Here is a 21031-nt window from a genome sequence, read left to right on the forward strand (position 1 = left end):
TACAACATAAAATATTTGCGAATGGTGCATTCGAGTTGACTGACTGCTGTGTTGCATCAAAACAAAAAAATGTTTTTGAAAATTCCGTTAAAGTTTGGTACTGCCAATGTCTCATCAAATTGTAGTGTTTTTTAAACAAAAAAAGACAAAAAAAGATTAGATTTCCTTGGAAGCACTTAGGTTCCCTAATTGCTCACAAAAAATTCTAATCTTTTTTTCTTTTTTTTTTCTCTTTTTTTTGTGGTTTTCAGGCAAACACTCAGACGTATGGAGGCGTCACGCTTCGCCAGTTCGACCGTCTGGTGGTGCAGTTGTCGGTGGACAGCCGCAACGTCCAGCACCAGAAGGTGGTCGTCAGATTGGTCGACCCAAAGGTAGGCTCTGCTGTCTTTTTCTTTTTTCGTCTGCAGCCCCGTGGATTTTTGTCTGCTTGAAATTGCATGTGACTCCTAAAGGGCGGCCTACAGAATCGTCTTCTACCGGGCGGATAAACGGTTCCCAGTTCCCTTATCTCCATTTTTTTCTTGCACTCCTCTTTCCTCTCCCCACGGGAGCAGGTCTCTGAGCTAGTCCCAGCGGAAAGGAGGAGAGTCTCCTCCTTTCTCAAATGGAAGGGAGCAATTGAGAGAGTTTCTTTCTTTCTGACTGTTTGTCGGCCTTTTAGTCTAGTTCACACATGCTTCAAAAGGCCCTTAGCAGTCACCGTGGACCTTTTAGTACGGGCTTACCCGCTTTACTGCGGTGCCACAGTCCTCCAGAGTTGAAATAAATTATTATTATTATTAGTATTATTATTATACATCAGCACTACTGTCAGCACTGACTTGGTGCAAAGTTAGATGCATTGTGCGTATAAACAAAGGGAGGGTTCATGTGCATTGGGGCACTAATACGGTGCTGATAAGGCACAAGTCAGCATTTTGTCTACAGTGCTGAGTTGGTGCTGTGGTGTACTAGAGAATAGGCCTTTAAAATTAACTCTCATTACATGATAAATAGTGAATTGACATGGGGAGGAGGGCAGACCTGTCATTTAAAACTACTCTTAATGTGACTGTCGTAAGACTGTCGCACATCACAGGGAAGTCCCAGGGATTCCTACAACATAATAAAATTTCATGGACCTACATTTTTGCTGTCACGCATTGCTTCATCGTGCGGCCTTCCCTGGTGTGGTAGACATTGAAATGACAACAGAAGGCAGTTTGCCGTATGAAACTATCTATAATGTTACCTTGTCGTAAGACTATTACATTATGTCGAAATTGTGGGGATTTTTTCGGTGCATTAAACTTCTGTGTTTTCTCATATTTACGGTCACATGATTCTTTCTTACATGACAGGTGGTGAACTGACAGTGGGTAGCAGTTTGTTATATGGAACAGTGATGTGCAACTCTGTCATGAGACTATATCACATCACATCAGAATGCTGAGGATTCCTTTGATGCCTTAACTTCTGTGTTTGCTCATATATGCAGTCACGCGATTCTTTCATATTTTACAGGTAGTGAAATGACAATGGGTGGCAATTTGTTATATGGAACAGTGACGTGACTGTCATATGACTCTCTCGATTCTCTTGGGCTACAATCCTATGGGGTCAGTCCGTTATGTTCCCCCAAAGTTCTTTTTTCATATCAACTAAAACCTGAAATTGGTGAGGAAAAAGAAACTTTTGAGTCAAAGAAAGAGAGACAGTACGAGACATTCCCTTTCTGTGTGTTTTACTTTTACTAAAGGATTTTTTTTTTCTCAACACGGCATTGGGTCTTGCACGATACGAATAACTAACACCAACTTGTCTGTGCATTCACTGTCTTTTCTTTAAATTATTTTCTGTGTGAGACATCTCGGTATTCCTTATCACTATCTTCACCGCTCTGGACTGCAGCACGCAGTGGGCAGGTGATTGCAATGCAGATTGTAGATAGAGTGATGCGGTTTATTTTGCCCACCTTTGTTTGCTTTTCTACTCCCACGAGCACACCTTTGTTTGAACCTTGGCTTAAGCTTTTGAGACAAAGGGGCCTTCCGAAAACAAGGTGATAATGACTAGAAATTCTCTCTCATTACGCCACGTGTCAACAAGGACGTTATCAAGAACGCAAAAGGAGCACCCGGAGACACGCTTATCAAGGCACAAAAACAAAGGCATCCCCAGATGTCCGGTATCACGACAAATACCAGGTGTGGGGGTCCCCCTGCAGCTGCATTCTCCACACTTCAACAGCAGAATGCGTTAACCTGAAAAAATATGAAGGCCGCGTTCTGCGACGCGAGAGCTAAAAGCACAAGTTTGCACCTTGCAGACTAATTTCATGGTACAAGCTTTTACATGCCGGAGACGAACCAGGACTGTAGTCGTGTGCACGTACGCAGGTGAAGCAAAACAGATGGGTAGGTTGCACAACCCACTCTAGCATGTTTGCACGCTGCGTACTTGCAGACGTTGCTTGTGTATACTTGCACAAGCGGCATGTGCATACTTGCACAAGCAGCATGTGTAAGTATGCACTGTAGTGTGCAACGTTGCATGGCTTGCAAGCTTTCTATCACTGAGTACTACATAATTTGCAAGCTATGTAACATTGCACACTTATCAAATTTACAAGCTGCGCTATGTAGTGTGGAATGACGAAACCTTCGTAAGCTGTGAGCTTATGACACATTACAAGAGGTCCTTGTCGTGAAAATTAAAAAGAAGTCTATTTCTATAGCTTTTTAATATGAAACATTCTTTGGCTAGTTGTCCCGGATTTCGTGAAGCCGTATTAAGTTTCCCGGCTAGATTTAGCTGGAAAGCTGAGGTCATGCGAGCTCAACACCAATTCAGCCCATAATGCGACGCTTGCAGCGTTGCATCATGGGATGTCACAGACCTACACATTAATTCAGTTTCTCCGCTAAATTTAGCGGGGAAGTTAAATTGGTGTATACGTCTGTGATGTCCCATAGTGCAACGCATGCTGTGTTACAAAATGATGTCACATGATATATATACAAAATTAAGTTTCTTCGCTAAATTTAAAGAAAAAATTGACGTCACATGACATGATGTCACGTGAGCTGTACATAAATTCAGTTTCCCCACTAGATTTAGCAGGAAAATTTACGTCGCGTGACCTCGATGGCAAGTCAATTTCCCCATTAGATTTAGCGGGAAAGTTGACGTCAGGTGACCTCAACACCGATTCACTTTCCCCGCTAGATTTAGGGGGAAAACTGACGTCACTTGACCTACATATAAATTCAGTTTCTCCACTAAATTTAGTGGGGAAATTGATGTCACATGACCTATACACAAATTCAGCTTCCCCGCCAAATTTAGCGGGAAATATACATTACGTGACACCGATTGCATGTCGGTGCAGCCACGAGGTGCATCCGTCGCTAAACGCTTGTTATGCTAAAACGTTTCATGCATTCAACAGAATTGCCTAGCAATTTGCCATATATTTTTTACTCTCTCTAGGTCCCAAAAAAATAAATAGATATTTTCGATTTATTATACTTGGAAAATACACTTGAATGCATTGAAGTTTGCATGTCCACAGTTTGTAAGAATTTTTTTAAAAAACTTCTCTTGTTTTCTCTGGATATTTTTTTTTTTGTCACGGCATGAAGTTTTGTTTTTGGTACCTCTGGATGTAGAATTTAAATCTGAATAAGTTATTGTTGAAGTTGAACGCCTCATAGATTCGAATTGCGACAAGGCTAAGCTTTCTGGAGCGTGTTGAATGAAAGGTTTTTCAATTGCCAAAAGCTTTAATGACTAATTTCTAACTATTAGTAAAATGATTTCAATGTGCAATAACTTTTTCTTTGAACGATCCTAGAATTATAAGGTGGGTTTTTGTCGTAGACTCTGATGTTTGTGGAACATATAGACATACTTTGTGCATAGTTTTTGATGTGGCCAAGGTGTTCAGGGGCCTTTCTAATATACTTGAGATTGCTTGGAAACTATAATCAATAAGAAAACAATAATCTTGTTGTGCTTGCTACCTAAAATTACGATAGGTGCGAGAATTTCATTTATACAGGATGAATAACAACGCAAAAAACATTCAATAAAGAGAACCCTGGCAGCACAACAAAATTGTTTTTGTCTGTGTGCTAGGACAACAGCCAATTAAATTCATGGTGTAAGGCAGTGCTTTTGGTTGAAAAAACAGAGTGCCAAACTAAAACCAGATCCCTGGATGACGCTATTCCTTTTAATAGAAATAGGCAGGACCGAGATGGTTTATCACACTTCTCAAATATTCAGTTTTTTTGCTTTTAAAGAAAAAAAGAAGCAGCCCTGAGCGACTGATTCGAAAGAATTTTGCTTTTGAGATGCAGATTTTTATTAATATTATTGAGTCCCTCTGTAAAAATCTGGACATACCCTCGTAATGAAAAAAACCCGAGACTGGAAATAAATAAAAAAACGAACAGCCACAGGTACTGTCTCAAGAACGCAGAGGAGCCTCTGCGGAGACGCGTACGCTAATCAAGACTCAAAAACGAAAGCGTCCCCTGATGTCCGGTATCATGTCAAATACAAGATGTGAGGCCCACCCTCAGTGGCTGCATGTGTGATTGTCAGTTATTTTTATTTTTTTGTAGTCTTGGGTTTTTCATTATGAAGTTAATTTAGAAGCTTGCCTGCATTTTTTTTTTGTGTGTGTTTTTTTTTTCTCTTTCATACATATTTTGTCAGCACCTCTGTATGCACTCCTCAAGCACCCTTAATCTGCGGCCATTCTGTGCGTCGTGATTAGGTATGCTTGCCTCGAATGTGCCCGTGAGATCATTTAGTTCCTTTTTCCTAGCTTGCGTCACTTTATGTGCACCGCTTTCTTGCTAAATGTATATCAACAATTGTAGGCTTTTAGCAGGCATCGTTGTATGCAATGTGTACGTGGGCACTTTAGAAGTTCTCTCAGCCCTCTATTTTACGTAAGCTTTGTGCCTGTGGACACTTAGGTTTCCGTTAACATGCCAAGCTCTGTGCGGGCCGTGTTATTTTATCACGTTGCAGGCAGTATTAGTTGGCTGTGCCCCACTTGATCCATGCTGTGCAAACTTGGCACTCAGAAGGCTGGCATTCTTGCCCAGCTGAAGGACTTCCTTTTCGTTCCCATCCTATCAGTAACTATAGTTTATATTCCCTGTCCCTATGGTTCTTCCCCCCCCCCTTCTCTAAGACAGTTTTGAATTAATCTATTTATTAGGATACCTACGTTGCCTCGAGAAACATTACAATAGGGTGGTCACGTACACAAAAAAGAATAAACTGCACATTACAACAAAATACGAAAGTAATCGTAGATAAAACTGCAATTCGCAAAAGCGGAAGTGTTAATGAGATGGCACATGAGTAGGCAAGAGCCCTAGCTCTCTTTATCTATCATTATCATTTTGCCTCATTTTTTTACGACGCTTTATCATCTTTGTTGAGGCCCGAGGGCAATGGGCTTTGGGGTGAGAAAAAAACAAAACAGGGGAGGCTTATTTTGGAGCCCCCTTTTCTTAAAACTATTCTCTTCTCAAAGTGCTGTTCTCTATAGATTATCTGTCTCATTATCAGGCGCGCAGACTCGTTCCGTGTGCCTAGCCTACCCATCTCGTTTTTGTTTGCGACCGATAGGACGACAAAGGGGACCCCCCTCTAACCATTGTCTGGTCAGACGGCACGTTCCGAAAGAACAACTTGTTGTTCACGGCTGGTGTCACTTTTGCCTGGGCTGTTGCTGACCGCCCTTTTTTTTTCAATATAAGGCGGCACATGTTTTATGAAAATTCTCGACAGTAATTTGTATAAATCAAAATCTGTAAAAAAAGAAAAAAAAAAAAAAGATTTAATTGCAACCCCCCTCTAACCATTGTCTGGTCAGACAGCACGTTCCGAAAGATCAACTTCTTGTTCACGGCCATTGTCACTTTTGCCTGAGCTGTTGCTGACCGCCTTTTTTTTTATATATAAGGTGGCACATGTTTTATGGAAATTCTCGACAGTGGTTTATTACCATGAATCATCACCAGCTCGCTTGTTTTTTAAGTATTATAACAACTTGTTGTTTACAGCTGGTGTCACACTTGCGTGAGCTGTTGCTGACCGCCCTTTTTTTTTTTTTCAATATAATGTTGCACATGTTTTACGAAAATTCTCGACAGTGCTTTACATAAATCAGAATCTGTAAAAAGCAAAAGTTTCAATCAACTGCAAATACAATGCTGATCAGCCAAATGCAGAAGGAGGAAGTAAAATTCTAGTTTTCCCTGTTTTTTAATTGATAGTACGGATAGTACAAGGCATGGTTGCCGAATCTGTCATTTACCTCGGTTTGGTTCGGTTTCGGTAGCTTTGTATTCGGTTCCGGTTCAGTCGTGCATTCGAAATAACGGTTCGGTTGTCGGTTCCACCAAGTGCGAACCAGGTTCAAACTGGTTCATAACTTCATCTTAGACCATGGCTGCCCATCAGTTTTGTGCCCTGTACAAACAGAAGGCTTCTAGCTCCCAGTCCCTAAGAAAAAGAAAATGTGTTCAACTCGGCGTTATGTGCATTAGGTTATGTGCATTAGAAAATACAGCAAAGAAAGGGTCATTGGAAGCTGTGTTGCAGAAACTGGGGCAGCAAGACAACCACACCCGTTTTGTAAAAAAAAAAAAGGTCTGGCACCTTGCAGAGCATTTCTAATTCCCCCCTTTATGTAGAGAATTAAGATATATATGTAGAGGGATGCTAGATTATATATCAGTCATTTTGTGTCAATCGTCCCAGACGTTGTTCTTGACCACCTTCAATTTCTAAAAATAAATTTATGGCCTTTTGCCGCAGTGTCCATAGCCATGCCCTGAAATATTTTTGACGAAAAAAAGTGTGAAACTAGGCATTACTCAATAATTGATGAAATATCTGCTTTTAAATAAACACCCAACAATATTTTTTCTTAAATTTGCACGGCTTTCGACTTACAATGTGGTGGGGCTTGTGCAGTTTTTTGTTTTTTAATTTAAATATTTTTTTTAAACTGAAAGGTTTTGAAAATTTTATCATATTTGTTATTTTATAAAAAAAAATATCTAATTGCTCCCGGGGCTTGATAGAACTTTTTAGCGGCTGCCCTGCAGGCATATAATCTATATAAAAAAAAAAGAAAAATTTAAACCGCTCGATTAATTATCTTGCAGTAAAAAAAAATCCTGAAGTTGCAAAAAAGTGTGTTTTGATACATAAGCAGACGTTTATTTTACCCTGAGGTGGTTCAAGTAAAAATGCAATATATAGTGGGTTTGGAAGAACGATCGATTGTCTTTTGATTCTGAAAGTTTAATCAAAGTATTTTTTGTTTAAAGCGAGAAAACAATGTTTGAAGTTGAACTCTCACACCACAACGCGGCGTCGCTTCTTAACGCCTCTTCACCGCACAGCACGCCACATGCGACGATAGCTGACACGATTAGGTCCAAAGAAAGAACGGAGTTTTCTGCCCTTGTCCGTCTTTCCGGCTGCAAGGGAAGAAACGGCGGGTATCGTGCAATAATCGGAGGTGCCGCCAGTGCGTAGCCATAGCGCCAGTGTGTGCTCTCGTTGTAAGAGGTTAGAACATCGCCAGAGTTCGCGCGGCGCATGAGCATAGAGCAAAAGTTACTATTTTTCTTGGGATAAAAACGAGTATATGTGCTGAATTTCAATTTGTGATCGTGGCTTTTTATCGCAAAACAACGCTGTATAAAAATTGTGTGGTCACACAGGCACGCCAGAACAATACTCACAAAAGTACACATTTTACAGTACTCACACGCACTGTAGTCACAAACCTCTACCCGTCTCGACGGACGAGAAAGACAGTAAAGAGCAGTCGAAAGATGTGAAAGTAAACATATTCGGCAGGAATCTGTCTGGTTGGGTGAAAATTAAAGTCCGATTAATGTAGCTCCCACCAAAACTCGAAAGGAAACCCGACGTTTGGAAACCAGCTTGGGTTCTTCTTCAATGGTGACTGAAAGCACGCGGAACGGCAGCAGTGGTGATTACCTCCATTTATCAATTGGGAGTCAGAACGAAAGCCAAAAGGAAATAACTTGCATTTTGTAATCTAAGAACATCTGGCATCCGGTTAAAAAAGAAAAACTAACCACGACATTTTACAAATTTGTTGACCTGGATTCGACGCCATGGAGGCGACAAGCCCTTCTCGGGATATAAGTGCACTGAATCGGCGTTTGGTTCTGGATGCTTTTCTTCAGTATCTCGCCCGAATCTTTAGAAAGTTGCTTTCATTTGACCTTGCAGTTGTCTCCCGTTCGGAACTTTAAAAAAAAATGCAATTGACACAGATGATCATCCTCACTGATCTTCTACGAATTTATTTAGGTTCACCCCTTTTCCAAACTTTCCGGGAAAACCGGATAGAAAAACAAAATGACAATCTCGGGGTCATTATGTGACAAATTGCTAGCGTGACCAATTATCCTATGACGAATGTTCCGCTGGGACGAACGGGCCTGTTACCAGTTGCGCTACGACGAATCGACACGAATCTATCTTTCCCGCTCGTGATGTGCGTTTCTCTTTTTCCAGCTCTGCTTTGCCGTCCGCGCTCCGGCTCACATTTCCGCACGCTCCTAAACCAAAACGGCAAGCAAAAAATAAATAAATAAATAACTTGTTTTATTTTTTGCGGGTTAATTACTTACAACCGACGTAGACGCCACCGGTTTTTAGGCCGCTTGTGACGGTTAAAGGCCGCCGTACAGTTCGCGCTTTCCACTTTTTCTGCGTTTCCTCCTCTCCTGCCCTCCTTTCCTTCCTTCACCGCCCTCCCCCACCTGTTTACCGCCCTCCCCCGAGGGGACAACACGGAGAATGGATTAGGAGACACCTCCGTTAATCCGGCTTAACCCGCCGAAAAGGGGGCCTGCTGCTTGACTAAAAATTATTTCGCTGCTCAAAAAAAAAAAAAAAAAGAAAGCGCCGCGGGCAGCGATTGTATGCGTTTTGCCGGATGCGCAACGCTCCGTCCGCCTTGAACAAGCTTGTATGCATTGGACTAACATTTTTTGAAGTGCGGCAGGTTTAGTGTAGGTCCTATCATATGGTCCTGCAAGACTTGCCTGTCCGCCACAAGCTAGCCAATAATTCAAGAACATAACGACGGCAGCGTAGTCAAACAGTGTAAAATAAAATGTATATAATATTTCTAAGAACACCGTTGTCTTCACTGCTTGGCTTTCAAATTCTTAGCGCTGCCAATAATCGTAATCAAACTATTTTTATGATTGAAGACAACTCGTCGTGCATCGACCCCAATATTACGCTTACGTGAAACATGATTCGGCGCGGGAGCGGCTCGAGTCACCGTAAACATTTTTTTTTTTTTTCAACGTGGATTTTGCTTTTTTAATTTAGCTGAGGCACCACTGGCAGAACACGAATCGCATACTTGGAATGTATATACCGTCTGAAAACTCATATAGCTGGTTCAGTGAATGCAATACTATCGCATTCGTTGAAGCTTGATTTGTTGATTCGAACTTCAACAAATCACAAGCACCCATTCTTCCTATTCCTGTTTACCCAGTCATAGTCGTTCCCTCACGATGCAATACGAGTACAAGTAACTGCAGTGTATGCATTGTTGACGTTAATTGGACAGCCGTGATCACACGGTTTTTAGAAGCGCTATAGAACGAGCACAAGCGTCGAATTCCGGTACACTGATTCATTTCTGTCTCACCGCCGTGACGCCACACGAGAAAAGCGATTTCGTTCTGTCTGTGAAATTAAGAACACAGAAATCAAGCTATAATCCCGGTAATAAAACAAAGCGAAATGGATCTCTGCAGCCAATACCCAACCGTTTGCGAGGTGACTAGGCGAAAGCATATATTACCTCCGTGCCTTTACCCACTGCACACTGCCAGAGAGAGTCATACAAACTCCTTGGAGCTATTGTCAACACGATTGCGTTTGCAAGCCTCTAGTTTGACTCGGCTGGGATTCGTCCCTTTCATAGCTCTCTATGAAACGAGAAAGGTAGATACTTTTCTACATTGGGTGGGTTTGCCCGGGGCCTCCAGTTATTTACGGCCAAAATCACACTGGAGGCGCTTCAGCAATGTTCACTCTGGTCGACATACGTGCACACTAAAAATGCCAGTCGCCTGCCTTCCCAAAAGATACTTGAAGAGCCAATCATAGAGACCGACGGATAACGAGGCCGAAATTATGCTTATACCTCAAAAAAAATTATAACACAAATTTGGCCTCGTCATTCCCAAACTGGTTGCCGGACGAAATTCTCTATGCGTATTGTAAGCCAGGGTTGGTAATAGTAACATAAGATACGTACGGCAGAATCCCCTGCCATAAATAAAATGATTTCGCTAACGCTAATGTAACGCGAAATAGGTGCAAAGAGTTTTGCAAAAGGGAGCGTAAACCGAAAAAAAAGGAAAAAAAAAAAGAGAAGAAAAGGAAAAGTAATAATAATAAAAAAAAATCTCTGGCGACGTGGCCAAAAAAAAAATTCTGTTCATGTGATTTTTATTGTCACGTGACCGAACAAAAAAAAATAAACGAAATACAAAAAGAACACGAGAAAAAATCATCCCCTGCCCGGTTTCGAAGCTAGGCCCTCTTGATCGTGAAACTAGCACGCTATTCGTTGCGCCTAGTTGCGCCGACATAACTTTTTTTTTTTCTTTCTTTATTGCAAGTTGCGCCAACATAACTCTGCCTGTAATGTTCACGCATTCTCACATCATAGGAGAAAGCTTAGGTGCCTTCGTAGTTTTTCATGTATGTGTTATTTTTATTTGTGGCAAGAGTTCACGTTCCAGAATGCTTTTAGAGTTTTGGAGCAAAACGAGTTTTCTTTATCCGAGTCACCTTCTAGAGCCAGTAGACCGCACTGGGTCCTCCGGCTAATCAAGCAGCTATTTTCAAATTCTCTGACGTGCCCGTCCTCGCATCCGAGGTCGCCGTTTGACAAGCTTATCTTCCACCTGGTAGCCGGAACCCCAACGGCAGCTATGTTCCGTCCCCACTCCCTCTCGAGAGTATGGCCTCGCCCCGAGGCTAATCCCCTTCTCTAGACACCCTTTCCACCCAACGCTGGCCCTTTCCCTCCCCGTCTCCAGCTTCGGGAGAGAAGGTTCTTCCCTGCAGAACGTCCCGTTTGTACAGCGGCCTTTAAGCGCCCTTCACACACTTGCAACCGAGTAGGATCGAGAGAGGCAATACCGTTTTTTAAGTCTCTCGCGACGGCGTAGGACCTACTCCGCAGCCGCGCATCCGGTCCTACGCCGTTGCAAGAGGCGTCAACTCAGTCTTTTTTCTCTCGGTCCTACTCGGTTGCAAGTGTGTGAACGGCGCTGAAAGCGGCCGCCATCGCGCCCCTTGTAGATACTGTATGTGATCATAAAGTGTGCAATATACACAACTTTTAAACATTGCAGCCTCATTGGCATTGCCTTGTATCTTTTTTTCTTAATACGGAAGCATTAGCCGGCGGCGTCTTCACGAGAGCGCGCGCTCGGCAACCTCGGCAGTAGCGAAACGTGGCCGTTTATGCCAGTACACCGCAGACGAACTACGGGAGCGGAAGAACGACATTCATGCTTTCGCATTCACAACTCATAAGAAGTGCTTTAATGTCCTCAAAACTGTTTATTTTTAACATGGACATAATAGACCATTTGCAATATTCCCAAGCGCCCCGGCCTGCACTCAAGGAATCATGGGAATGGTGTTCCTCCAGCTCCCTAGTGATCGCTAATTTTTGACCAACTCCAGGGTTACACAGTTTTTTTAGCGTAATTCGAGGTCGCGCTGAACACGCACCTGATATACCCCAAGGACCTGTCATATCACTTTTAAAGTTGCTCGTCAACGTCAGCATTTCTGATACTGCGCATGCGATCCACCTTTCAACCTGGGTGAGCCGCAGAAATCTCTTAATATTATCATTCTCGTGATTGTTGTTTGAGCAGGAATCGCTTAAAACGCCGATAATTCACAACAACAAAAACCAGGATTTAGCTCGGAGTCCGCGGGGCTGTTTATAGCATTTTTAACGTCTCTAACTTAATATCAGCATGATAATAATGTAAGAGATTTCTGCAGCCCATCCAGGTTGAAGGGTGGACAGCATGCACAGTATCAAAAACGCTTACATTAAGGAGAAATTTTAAAAGTGACATGACAGGTCATTGGGGTATATCAGGCGCTTGTTCAGGGTGACTCCAAATTACGCTCAAAACCTGTGTAACAAAGAATGGCATCAAAATTACCGATCACTAAGGGACTGAAGGAACACCGTTCCCATGATTCTTTTAGCGCGGGCCGGGGCACCTGGGGGACATCGCAAATGGTCTATTGAAATATTAATAACTATTGGTACATTACTGCCTACCAAATAAGCAGTACTATAGTCGGTTACAAGTCAAGAAGGTAGGAGAAGCTCCTCCCACAAGTGTGATGCGCCCGTTTCAAATCTCTCTGCAGTCGAAAGAAGAGTTCACTGGAAACGCTCCTTGTTCCGCTTCAATGGATTCCCACTTGTCTCCGATCCCACTTTTTCAGAAAGCGACCTTTGTATTCATCGGAGAGGGAACCGAGCCCCTGAAAGGATCCTTTGTTTCCATCGGGGGGGAAGCTAATCCCCGAAAGTCGTATTTGTTTCCGTCGGTGGGGGAGAACTCTAATCTCCCTCTCGTGCCTTCCACAATGCTAAGTCGAAGTCGAAAGATAAAGCAAATATGTACAGAAAGGCAAGACCCTCCTCGCGCGTTGGCCGCGACGTCACGGAAACGATGGGACGCTATTGGATGCGGAGTTGGCGGAGGGATATCTGATTCCCTTTGAGGGGCATTTGCCGCTACCTTCTTAACCTGTAGTTGTCACACTTCAGTAAGGGTGTAGTAAAGTTATTTTGAAAACAATGACATTGACAGGGATCCAAAAAGACTTGCAACAAACCGTTTTTCTTTATAACTCCTTTATAATTCTCCACTTTTGTAGCTTCTGAAACTGCTCCAAGATGCTCAGCCTTGCTTCTCTTCCTGTAAATAAAAAAAAAAAAAAAAAACTAGAATTTACTGATATACATATATAACTCGTCTGCCGAAATTGCAAAAGTAAAAAAAAAAGTTCATTTTCTTTGGTATTTAATTAGCTATAGAAGAAGCAAAAAGCTTATTTTAAAAAGCTCAGGGCCTTTTAAGATTTAGATTTAAAGAATTAAAGCCACGTACAACATTACTTGTGTTGTTCTTTTGACCCGGGTCGCTTGATTCGAGACCCGTTAGATCCGGGGCCCGTTCGGTTCCCATACTCCTGATCTGGGATCCTTTTGGTCCTGGGACCAATGTGGTACAGGACTCTGATTCTAGATTTTCTTATTTGAAAACCTTTTGATTTGGGACCTTTGTGACCCTTTTTAATCGGGACTCTGAATCCAAGACACTTTAGGTACGAGATTCTTTTAAACAGAGTTTCTTTTGATCCGGAATCCTTTTGGGCCGATATATCTTGTATCTGGGACCCTCTTGATCCTGAACTCTTGATCAGGACTCTTTTGATCAGGTATCCTTTTGACTTGATTTCTTTTTTATCCGGGATGCTCTTGGTCCGGAAACCTATGGATCCAAAACTATTTTGATCAAAGACTCTTTTAATCCTGCATCATTTTAATTTGAGAACATTGTGATCTGAGATCCTTTTGATTCGATGGCGAATTCCACTAGTCGTTTTAGAGCGCGCCGGAATCAGTAGACCAGGTCCGAGATTGAGCACGCGATCCGAACGGAGTCGCTCCGCTTCCGGATCCCCAGTGGAACATGACCAGTCCTCCGAGCGCCGTTCACTCTCTTAAAACCGAGAGAGACCAGACCGGTTTTTAAGCCTCTTGCGACTCCTTAGGACCAGCTCCGCTGCAGCGCATCCGGTCCTAAGAAGTCGCAAGCGGCTTAAAAACTGGTCTGGTCTCTCTCAGTCGTACTCGGTCGCAAGAGTGTGAACGGGCCTTAAAGCGCCGTTCACATATACACCAACTCATGTTTACAAACAAACCGGAGCGCCCCTAGCGGACGCCACCGGCGCCGCGCATGCGCGGTGGACGGTGGGCAAGAAGCCCGCCGTCGCCCATAAACAAACCATTGAATTACGTTGTTTTCAGCGTCGGTGGGAGTCCCCGTGCTCTTTTTTGCGTTGGAATTGTTGATTCTACGTCCTCCTAACAATGTCTGACTGCTTGAGCGGCTTCAGCAAAATTAACGAGGCAAACCTTTGCGTGAATAATGTGACTTGCAGCGATTCATTTCACGTGGACGTCGCAGAATGGGCGCTAAAGCCTGACTCGCACGATGAGATTCTGTTCGCTATTCTCAGTTGCGACGTCGCTCGGGCTGCAAAAGCGTGAACCGTAGCTGAGATGGTGGACGTCGATACTGAAAACCGCAAGTAGAATCGGGCATTATAAATCGGTGATGGCCACTGGTAACATCTTGTATCTACTGTTTACACTTCTTACCCCAACCAACCTTCAAGAGTGTCTTGAGGTTTGCACCTAGTTCTTATCGCAATTACCGGGTCAACGTTTGGTTTATGGGTCGCTGTCGTTTGAACGAGCTGACGACAAAAAGCAGACAAGTTTGAAAGAGCATATATGTACGACAGTTCGAACGCTTGCGCATTTGAGTGCGGGCAAGAAGCACCGGGTCCCGCGTCAACAAACCATTGGAATATCACGTTGCCGGCGTCTGTGTGAATCTGCATACTGTTTTTCCCGTTAGAATTGTCTATTCTACGTCCTCATAGCAATGTCTTACCACTTTAATTGCCTGAGCGAAATTATCAAGGCTCGTTACACCGCTAAACTTTGCGTAAATAATTTGACGTGCGGCGATTCATTCGCGTGAACAGCGCAGAATGGACGCCAAAACCATTATGAGATTCTTCTAGATATTTTCGGTCGCGACGTCGCTCGTGCTGCAAAAGTGTAGAAGGTAGCGGCGATGATCGACGTCGACACCGAGATTCGAAAGCGGAAACAGGCCAAGCGTAACAAGTTGGTGATGGTCACTGGTACCAATGATCAACATATTGTATCTACTCTTTACACCGAGCCTACATAAGTCTTTTGAGGCCTGCAGTTACTTCTTATTGCAATCACCGGGTCAAAGTTTGGTCTACGGGCCGCTTTTGTTTGAACGAGCAGACGACAAAAAGCAGGCTCGAAAAAGCACACGAAAGTTCGAACGATCATGCGGCCGTGTGAATTTGAAGACGCACTGAACCCGCGGGTGGCCCGAACAGCTTGGCGGTTTTCTCTCGTTCATGTTGGAACAAAACAAATACATCTGCCGACCACAAAGTGTTGCCCGCACAAGCAATCGTAGTTCAACAGCGTCTGGTTTACCCCTTTCACGGCTACTATCCACGTACTCGGACGAACGGAGCGGGAAGAAACACATGAAAACTGATTTTCAAACCTTTCCAGACTCTTTTGGTACAGTCCCCGTCACAGCATTTTGACGAGAACGCAGGTTTTTTTGTCTGGTTTATCCGAAAAGAACACAAGAATGCATGTCTTGCACGGCGACTTCTGCCACGGCCACTCGATTAGGAACAGGGGGGATCGAGTGGCCGTGCTTCTGCCCACCGCCCCAGACCGGAAGTGCGACCGACGCGCCACCACCGCGGCGTGACGTAGGAGAGTTGAGTGCGACCGAGTAAGACTGAGAGCGACCAGACCGGTTTTTAAGCTTCTTGCGACGTTTTAGGACCGGATGCGCTGCAGCGGAGCTGGTCCTAAGGAGTCGCAGTCTGGTCTCTCTCGGTCGTACTCGGTCGCAATGGCGCCACTAAAACTCCTTATAATAAAAGTTTTGTCGATGATACCAGGGTTTTGACGCATTTTTATATACGTTGGAACGACACGATTTATAGAAAAGTTACCTTTTATCGAGCAGGTATTCGCACAACTTGCTATCTTGTTTACAACTACCCAAGTGACGTCACGCCGCTTGTTTCTCATGGCCGCCGCTCGTGGCTGCAGGTCGGGAAATATTCTAAGTTTTGCCTCGCTATTACCCGGCGGAATCGCAACATTTCGATGAAAGGAGGTGTGTTTTCTGCCATTTGTGACACAGTGAACAGCATTAAAAGCAGAATATGCCAATTCTTTCAACGTTAAAATCGTTGCACGGCTCCTTAAAAAAAAGAAAAAAAAAAGATAAATATTGGCATTTTTGACACCCCTCAACTCTGTCCCAGTCCTCAGGGTCACACCTGACCCTTCTAGACGTAATTCGGAATGCCGTGTAGCTTCCCGTGTGCTATCTCGGAGGGCGCTTCCTCTCCCTGCTGACATTAGCGGGCGTTGCTGCAGCTTAAAGCCGAGCGAGGTCACGTAATCTTCTCGTCTGCCACTTGCGGCTGCAGTTGGGGGAAAAAGCTCGACCTTTGCTTTTGCGATTGTGCAACGGAATCGCGACATTTTTTGAGTGAAGGAGATGTTTTCTCTATCCTCCGGGACACGATAAACAACGTAAAAATGACGATGTGAAAGAGACGAGTGTCGATCAGCGGTGTGCATCGCCCTAGCGCACTTGCCTCTTCACCCGAATACTCGTGAACGGTTGCAATGTTCTTCTCGAATTTCGACCCCTTCTGCGGAGATGCGAAAAGGCAAAGGAATTTGTGTGGGACATACAAGCAGTCCCCCGTCGTCGCTGCTACTTGAGCCGCTGCTGCTGGAGGAGCTACTCGAGCAACTTGACGACGAACTGTCTGTCATCAAGCACCTCGCGAGCGGCCATTACGAACTACACTGTAGCGAGACAAGATGCCCGGTGAGAAAGGAAGTCACGTGTGCGCGCCGACGGCTGGCCAAGCTGGCTTCCGGTCGAATCCGCCGAAATAGGCGGAGTGGCTTTTATCGGATCCGGATCGAGATCTGGAGTGGGTTCTGACCTAAAACGACGGCTGGAACAGATCTGTTTCGGTCGGGGGGATCGGTCAGCTGGGAGCTCGTGGAGCGAAAGCTCGCGCTGCAGAACCCAGGGATCCCAGCCCGTTTCCATCTGGATGAGCATCGTACCTGCGTGTGGTCGTGTATCACTACTGCGTGGTGCACGTTAAAGACCCCAGGCTAGCGGTTGTACTGCACTGGCTAAATTGCTCATCTACAGCGTGTGACTCGTCGCAACTTTGAAATGGCTGACCACCTACACGCTGTCTAAATATCCACACAACCCCAATGACGTTTTCCTCCTGAAAAGTTGATCCCGGCGCGCTCCAAAACGACCATTTGAATTCGCCATGAGATACTTTTGATCTGATATAATTTTGATCCGAGATCTTTTTGATCGTGGATCTTTTTGATACCAATCCCTTTTTATCCGGGGTCCCATATTGTCTGTGGCCTGGTGAAGCGACGCCGAATTGCCCTGGATAGCATCAGCTTTGCTCTGACGTGCCCCGTTGAGTTCAAGGATACACATAACAGGCGCACGGCATCATTTCGGAAAAACGAGAGCTGAAAACACAGCTGCGCAAAAATTAAGTTCCTTTTTTTTTTTTTTTTTTCAACGGCAGCCCATGGTATGGCCGCATGAGCGACGGTGATTGCGATGTGAGCAGAAACCTTGCTGCTTCATTTATTGTTTTTATATTTTATCTGGCGTAAGGGATGCCTCGGTGTACGGCGTAGCCCGAAGTCAATGTTGCGCATTATATTTTTTGTTGATGTACCTGATTGCTACAGCTACTCTTTTTTTTTTTCTTTTTTGCGAGTTGCGCGCGTTGTCCGCTGTTAGCGACATTGAGATATTTTGCAGCTCTTGAGTATTGATCGGTTCTTATTGTCAAAATCACTGATCCTGGCATTTTGTTCTGTGTGTCATCGTATTAGGTCATTACTCCGCGCGCCTTTGGCTGAGTGTTCTTTATATATATATATATATATATATATATATATATATATATATATATATATATATATATACATATACCGCTTTATTAGTAGAGGCGGGCGAATCGGGGTTCGAATCGAATAGCGCTGCGTCATCCATAACCTTCACGGTGCAAGGGGTAACCACAACAACAACAGGACTGGTTCTTTTAGCAATATTAAAGCTAAGGGACGCTGCGCCACTCGATTCGAACCACGTGCACGCCTTTCCACCACTTATCGCCCGTGCGAAAACTGCCAAGTCACGCGGACGCTTACGCTGCGTTGAATATTCCGCAGAATAGCTACTGCGCACGCACAGAACGCGTTCCACAGCCCACGAAGATGGCCGTGCCCGGAAGGCAACGTTACTAATAGCGAGTTCGTTTCACGGCACTCGTGCCCACGCGTGCCCACTCGCAGCGTGGAACGGGTTCGTTTCGGCCGGTACTCCACGAGTGGTTGCACTCTCCGAGTTCGTTTCAGCGCTGACACCCCACGCGTGCATGCACTCGCTGCACCGAGAAAATCGGGAGTGCGCCAGAATGCAATCCCGTCATGCCTCGCTCCGGTGGGGCCGGCGAGGAGCGGGAGCAGACAACGAACGTTCGTCTGCTACGATGTGTCGCGGAACCGAACGGGAAAAAAAGTAATTTTCTGATAGCAATCGCGTCCCGCGGGCCACGAAATCAAACGCGACCTTGATTTGTGAGCGTCTTCTATTTCCCGATGGAAGCAATTGGCAACCCGTGATTTATTTGCAGGTTTTAAATCACTCTGTTGCCGTACAAACGCTGAAATATACCAGTGTGTAAAGAAATGCTCAAAACAAACGTAACAGCGGCCCCCGAGATGTCTATCACCATCCGTGTGCGGGTGAAAAATTTAACATTTGTCAACAAAACTCCCCCAGCAGAAACCTCTGACTACCCAATAAGCATCAGAGAAAGCTAAATATGGTAACTTTACCTGAGGATTGGGCAACATCATCATGTTTAACATTTACCTACGTCAGCTAACTTGCCCCGTCGTATTTTGTTCGAGAAAGCTCTCGTTCTCGACGCCCTCACCAAGGCTAATATCTGATCCACCTATAATGACGATCCAAATCGAAAGTCCCAGTTTTCCTGGATATTCCAACAGGCTAGTTTTAAGCCGTACCCCTTCAGTGGTTCACCCGTAATACCATGCTCAAACGGATCAAGCTTCTGCTCGGACAGCATCATCAGTTTTCGTCAGTGTAAACGGTTATAAGAATTGAAAGATCGCAACCAGCTGCTTTGTAGACAGCTGGCTGCGGAAATTTACGCCATCTGTAACTATCTCTACGGCAGCCGAGCTGCTTGAAGTCATCGCAACTATAAACTACAGGTTGCAGCGACCAACGTTTGTAGATAAACGTTGGTAGCGACTGCATTCGCGCATTCCCACGCATCACTCCGAACCGAAAGGCGCTAGTTTCGGTTTGGAGTCGGTACCTTTTCTACAACATAGATGGCGGCAGCATCAGTCTTCTGCACTCGGTGCATTTGGCGAGTTCGTTTGAGTCCAGTTTTCCGTGCAACACTCTCTGAGTGCGATGCATTCTGGGAGAGAACTCGAACGGTGCCAGTGCGTGTGAAACGAACTCGCTATAAAACACTCAGCTGAGAAACTCGCCCTTGAAACCCGAACCGCTTGCGTCCACCGAGACCAAACTAAATACGATAGCAGCGCCACCCTTTAGCGACTCAAAACATGAAAGTTCATTTATATCGCTACTGCAAAATGGCACTGCGAGACGGCGCCACCGGCCCTTGCGCGACCCGACCTGCACCGATACGTGCAGACGAGCAGTTCCCGGAGTGGCCGCTGCGGGAGAAATGGCGGCGTTGCTATCGGCATTGGTTCGGTTCTCGAGTACGGAATGAAGCCACTTTCTCAAAGCAGGCTCTATGGCAGTTTCCCAACTGAGTTGTTCTAGAAACGTTGGCTGAAACGCAGTGTAGACTGCGGACGCCACGCCCAGCGTCCAATATTCCACAAAAGAGAGCTGCTCAGAACGCGTCCCATAGCCCGGTAGCGCGCAGAAGCCGATAACTGGAAAGGTGTATTAGGCCAATCCAATATCCACCCTCTGCACGGCCCAAAGAGTTATCATAATGCACGCTAGAGGTTCAACTAGCGCTAGTGTCTATGCGATTTCCGTGACGCAACTTGAAGCATGACAGCAACCAGTCTAGTTCTGCGGTACTCATTCCCTGTGCGTTCCTATGGGAAAACGCGCGTGCATTTTGTCTGTTCGGGAAATAGCATGGAACACTTTTGTTATTTCGGTCGTACCGAATTGTGTATGTACCTTTATTAACGATGTAAAAGTGTAATTGCTTTAGTTGGCCTACTTTTCTTCATTAGTGAAAGATGTTTAACTTCGCTATATTTCGGGCCCAAACTTGTGTTCCGCAGCAGGGGTGTAAAAACGAGCGAGGATTCTAAGCAGAATAATAATCGAAAGGAATGGAGAGTGTTTTCAAGGTTCGCCAGCATTCCGGTGACGATCATATATATTGCTAATGTGCCAGTCCTGTCACTATATGAAAATGATCCCCTCTTGCATCTTCACGAGCAGTTAAATCATTCAAGACGTAAAGAACAAACTAGGAGGGCTATGAAAGGTGTCTCTTTTTATTATTTTCTATGCCGGGCAGCTTTTATCGGGCACTTTTTCTAAAAGATTTCGAGCGCGCGGGTGATGTTTTAAACGGAGAAGAAACATTCGCACGACCAGAAAGAATAAGGTAGTACTTCCTTATTGACAATTGGGCTATATTATGTGGTCTTGAATTTGTTTTGATCGTACATGCACAACGAGTTACTGATCCAGTGTTACTGCGTAGTTCTTGCCGTCTCACTTGGTTTTCCACATGTCCTTCGTTCGTTTGGCACGTAATCCCCCATGCTGAAAAGCGCCGACGACGTGTTCGCGCTTACAGTGTCCGACGGTGCACATAAACGCATGTACGAAGTCGTTTTAGCATTCCTAAATGCAATAAATAAAAATTAAAAAAACGCCGTAACTGACCAATTATTTTATCGGCC

At 44.6% G+C, this 21031-nt stretch overlaps 1 protein-coding gene across 1 annotated transcript in view; it reads left to right on the plus strand.

The window, feature by feature from the left end:
- The window catches only part of LOC8038839 (exosome complex exonuclease RRP44), a 55118-nt gene that overhangs the window by 31201 nt on the left and 2886 nt on the right, over window positions 1-21031 (plus strand). The window contains exon 21 of the mRNA XM_042290000.1: window positions 252-374. Coding sequence (XP_042145934.1) covers window positions 252-374 — 123 coding nt within the window. The remainder of the gene's footprint in view (window positions 1-251; window positions 375-21031) is intronic.

Source organism: Ixodes scapularis, unplaced genomic scaffold (assembly GCF_016920785.2).
Source record: "Ixodes scapularis isolate PalLabHiFi unplaced genomic scaffold, ASM1692078v2 PGA_scaffold13__105_contigs__length_92229423, whole genome shotgun sequence".
Lineage (NCBI taxonomy): Eukaryota > Metazoa > Arthropoda > Arachnida > Ixodida > Ixodidae > Ixodes > Ixodes scapularis.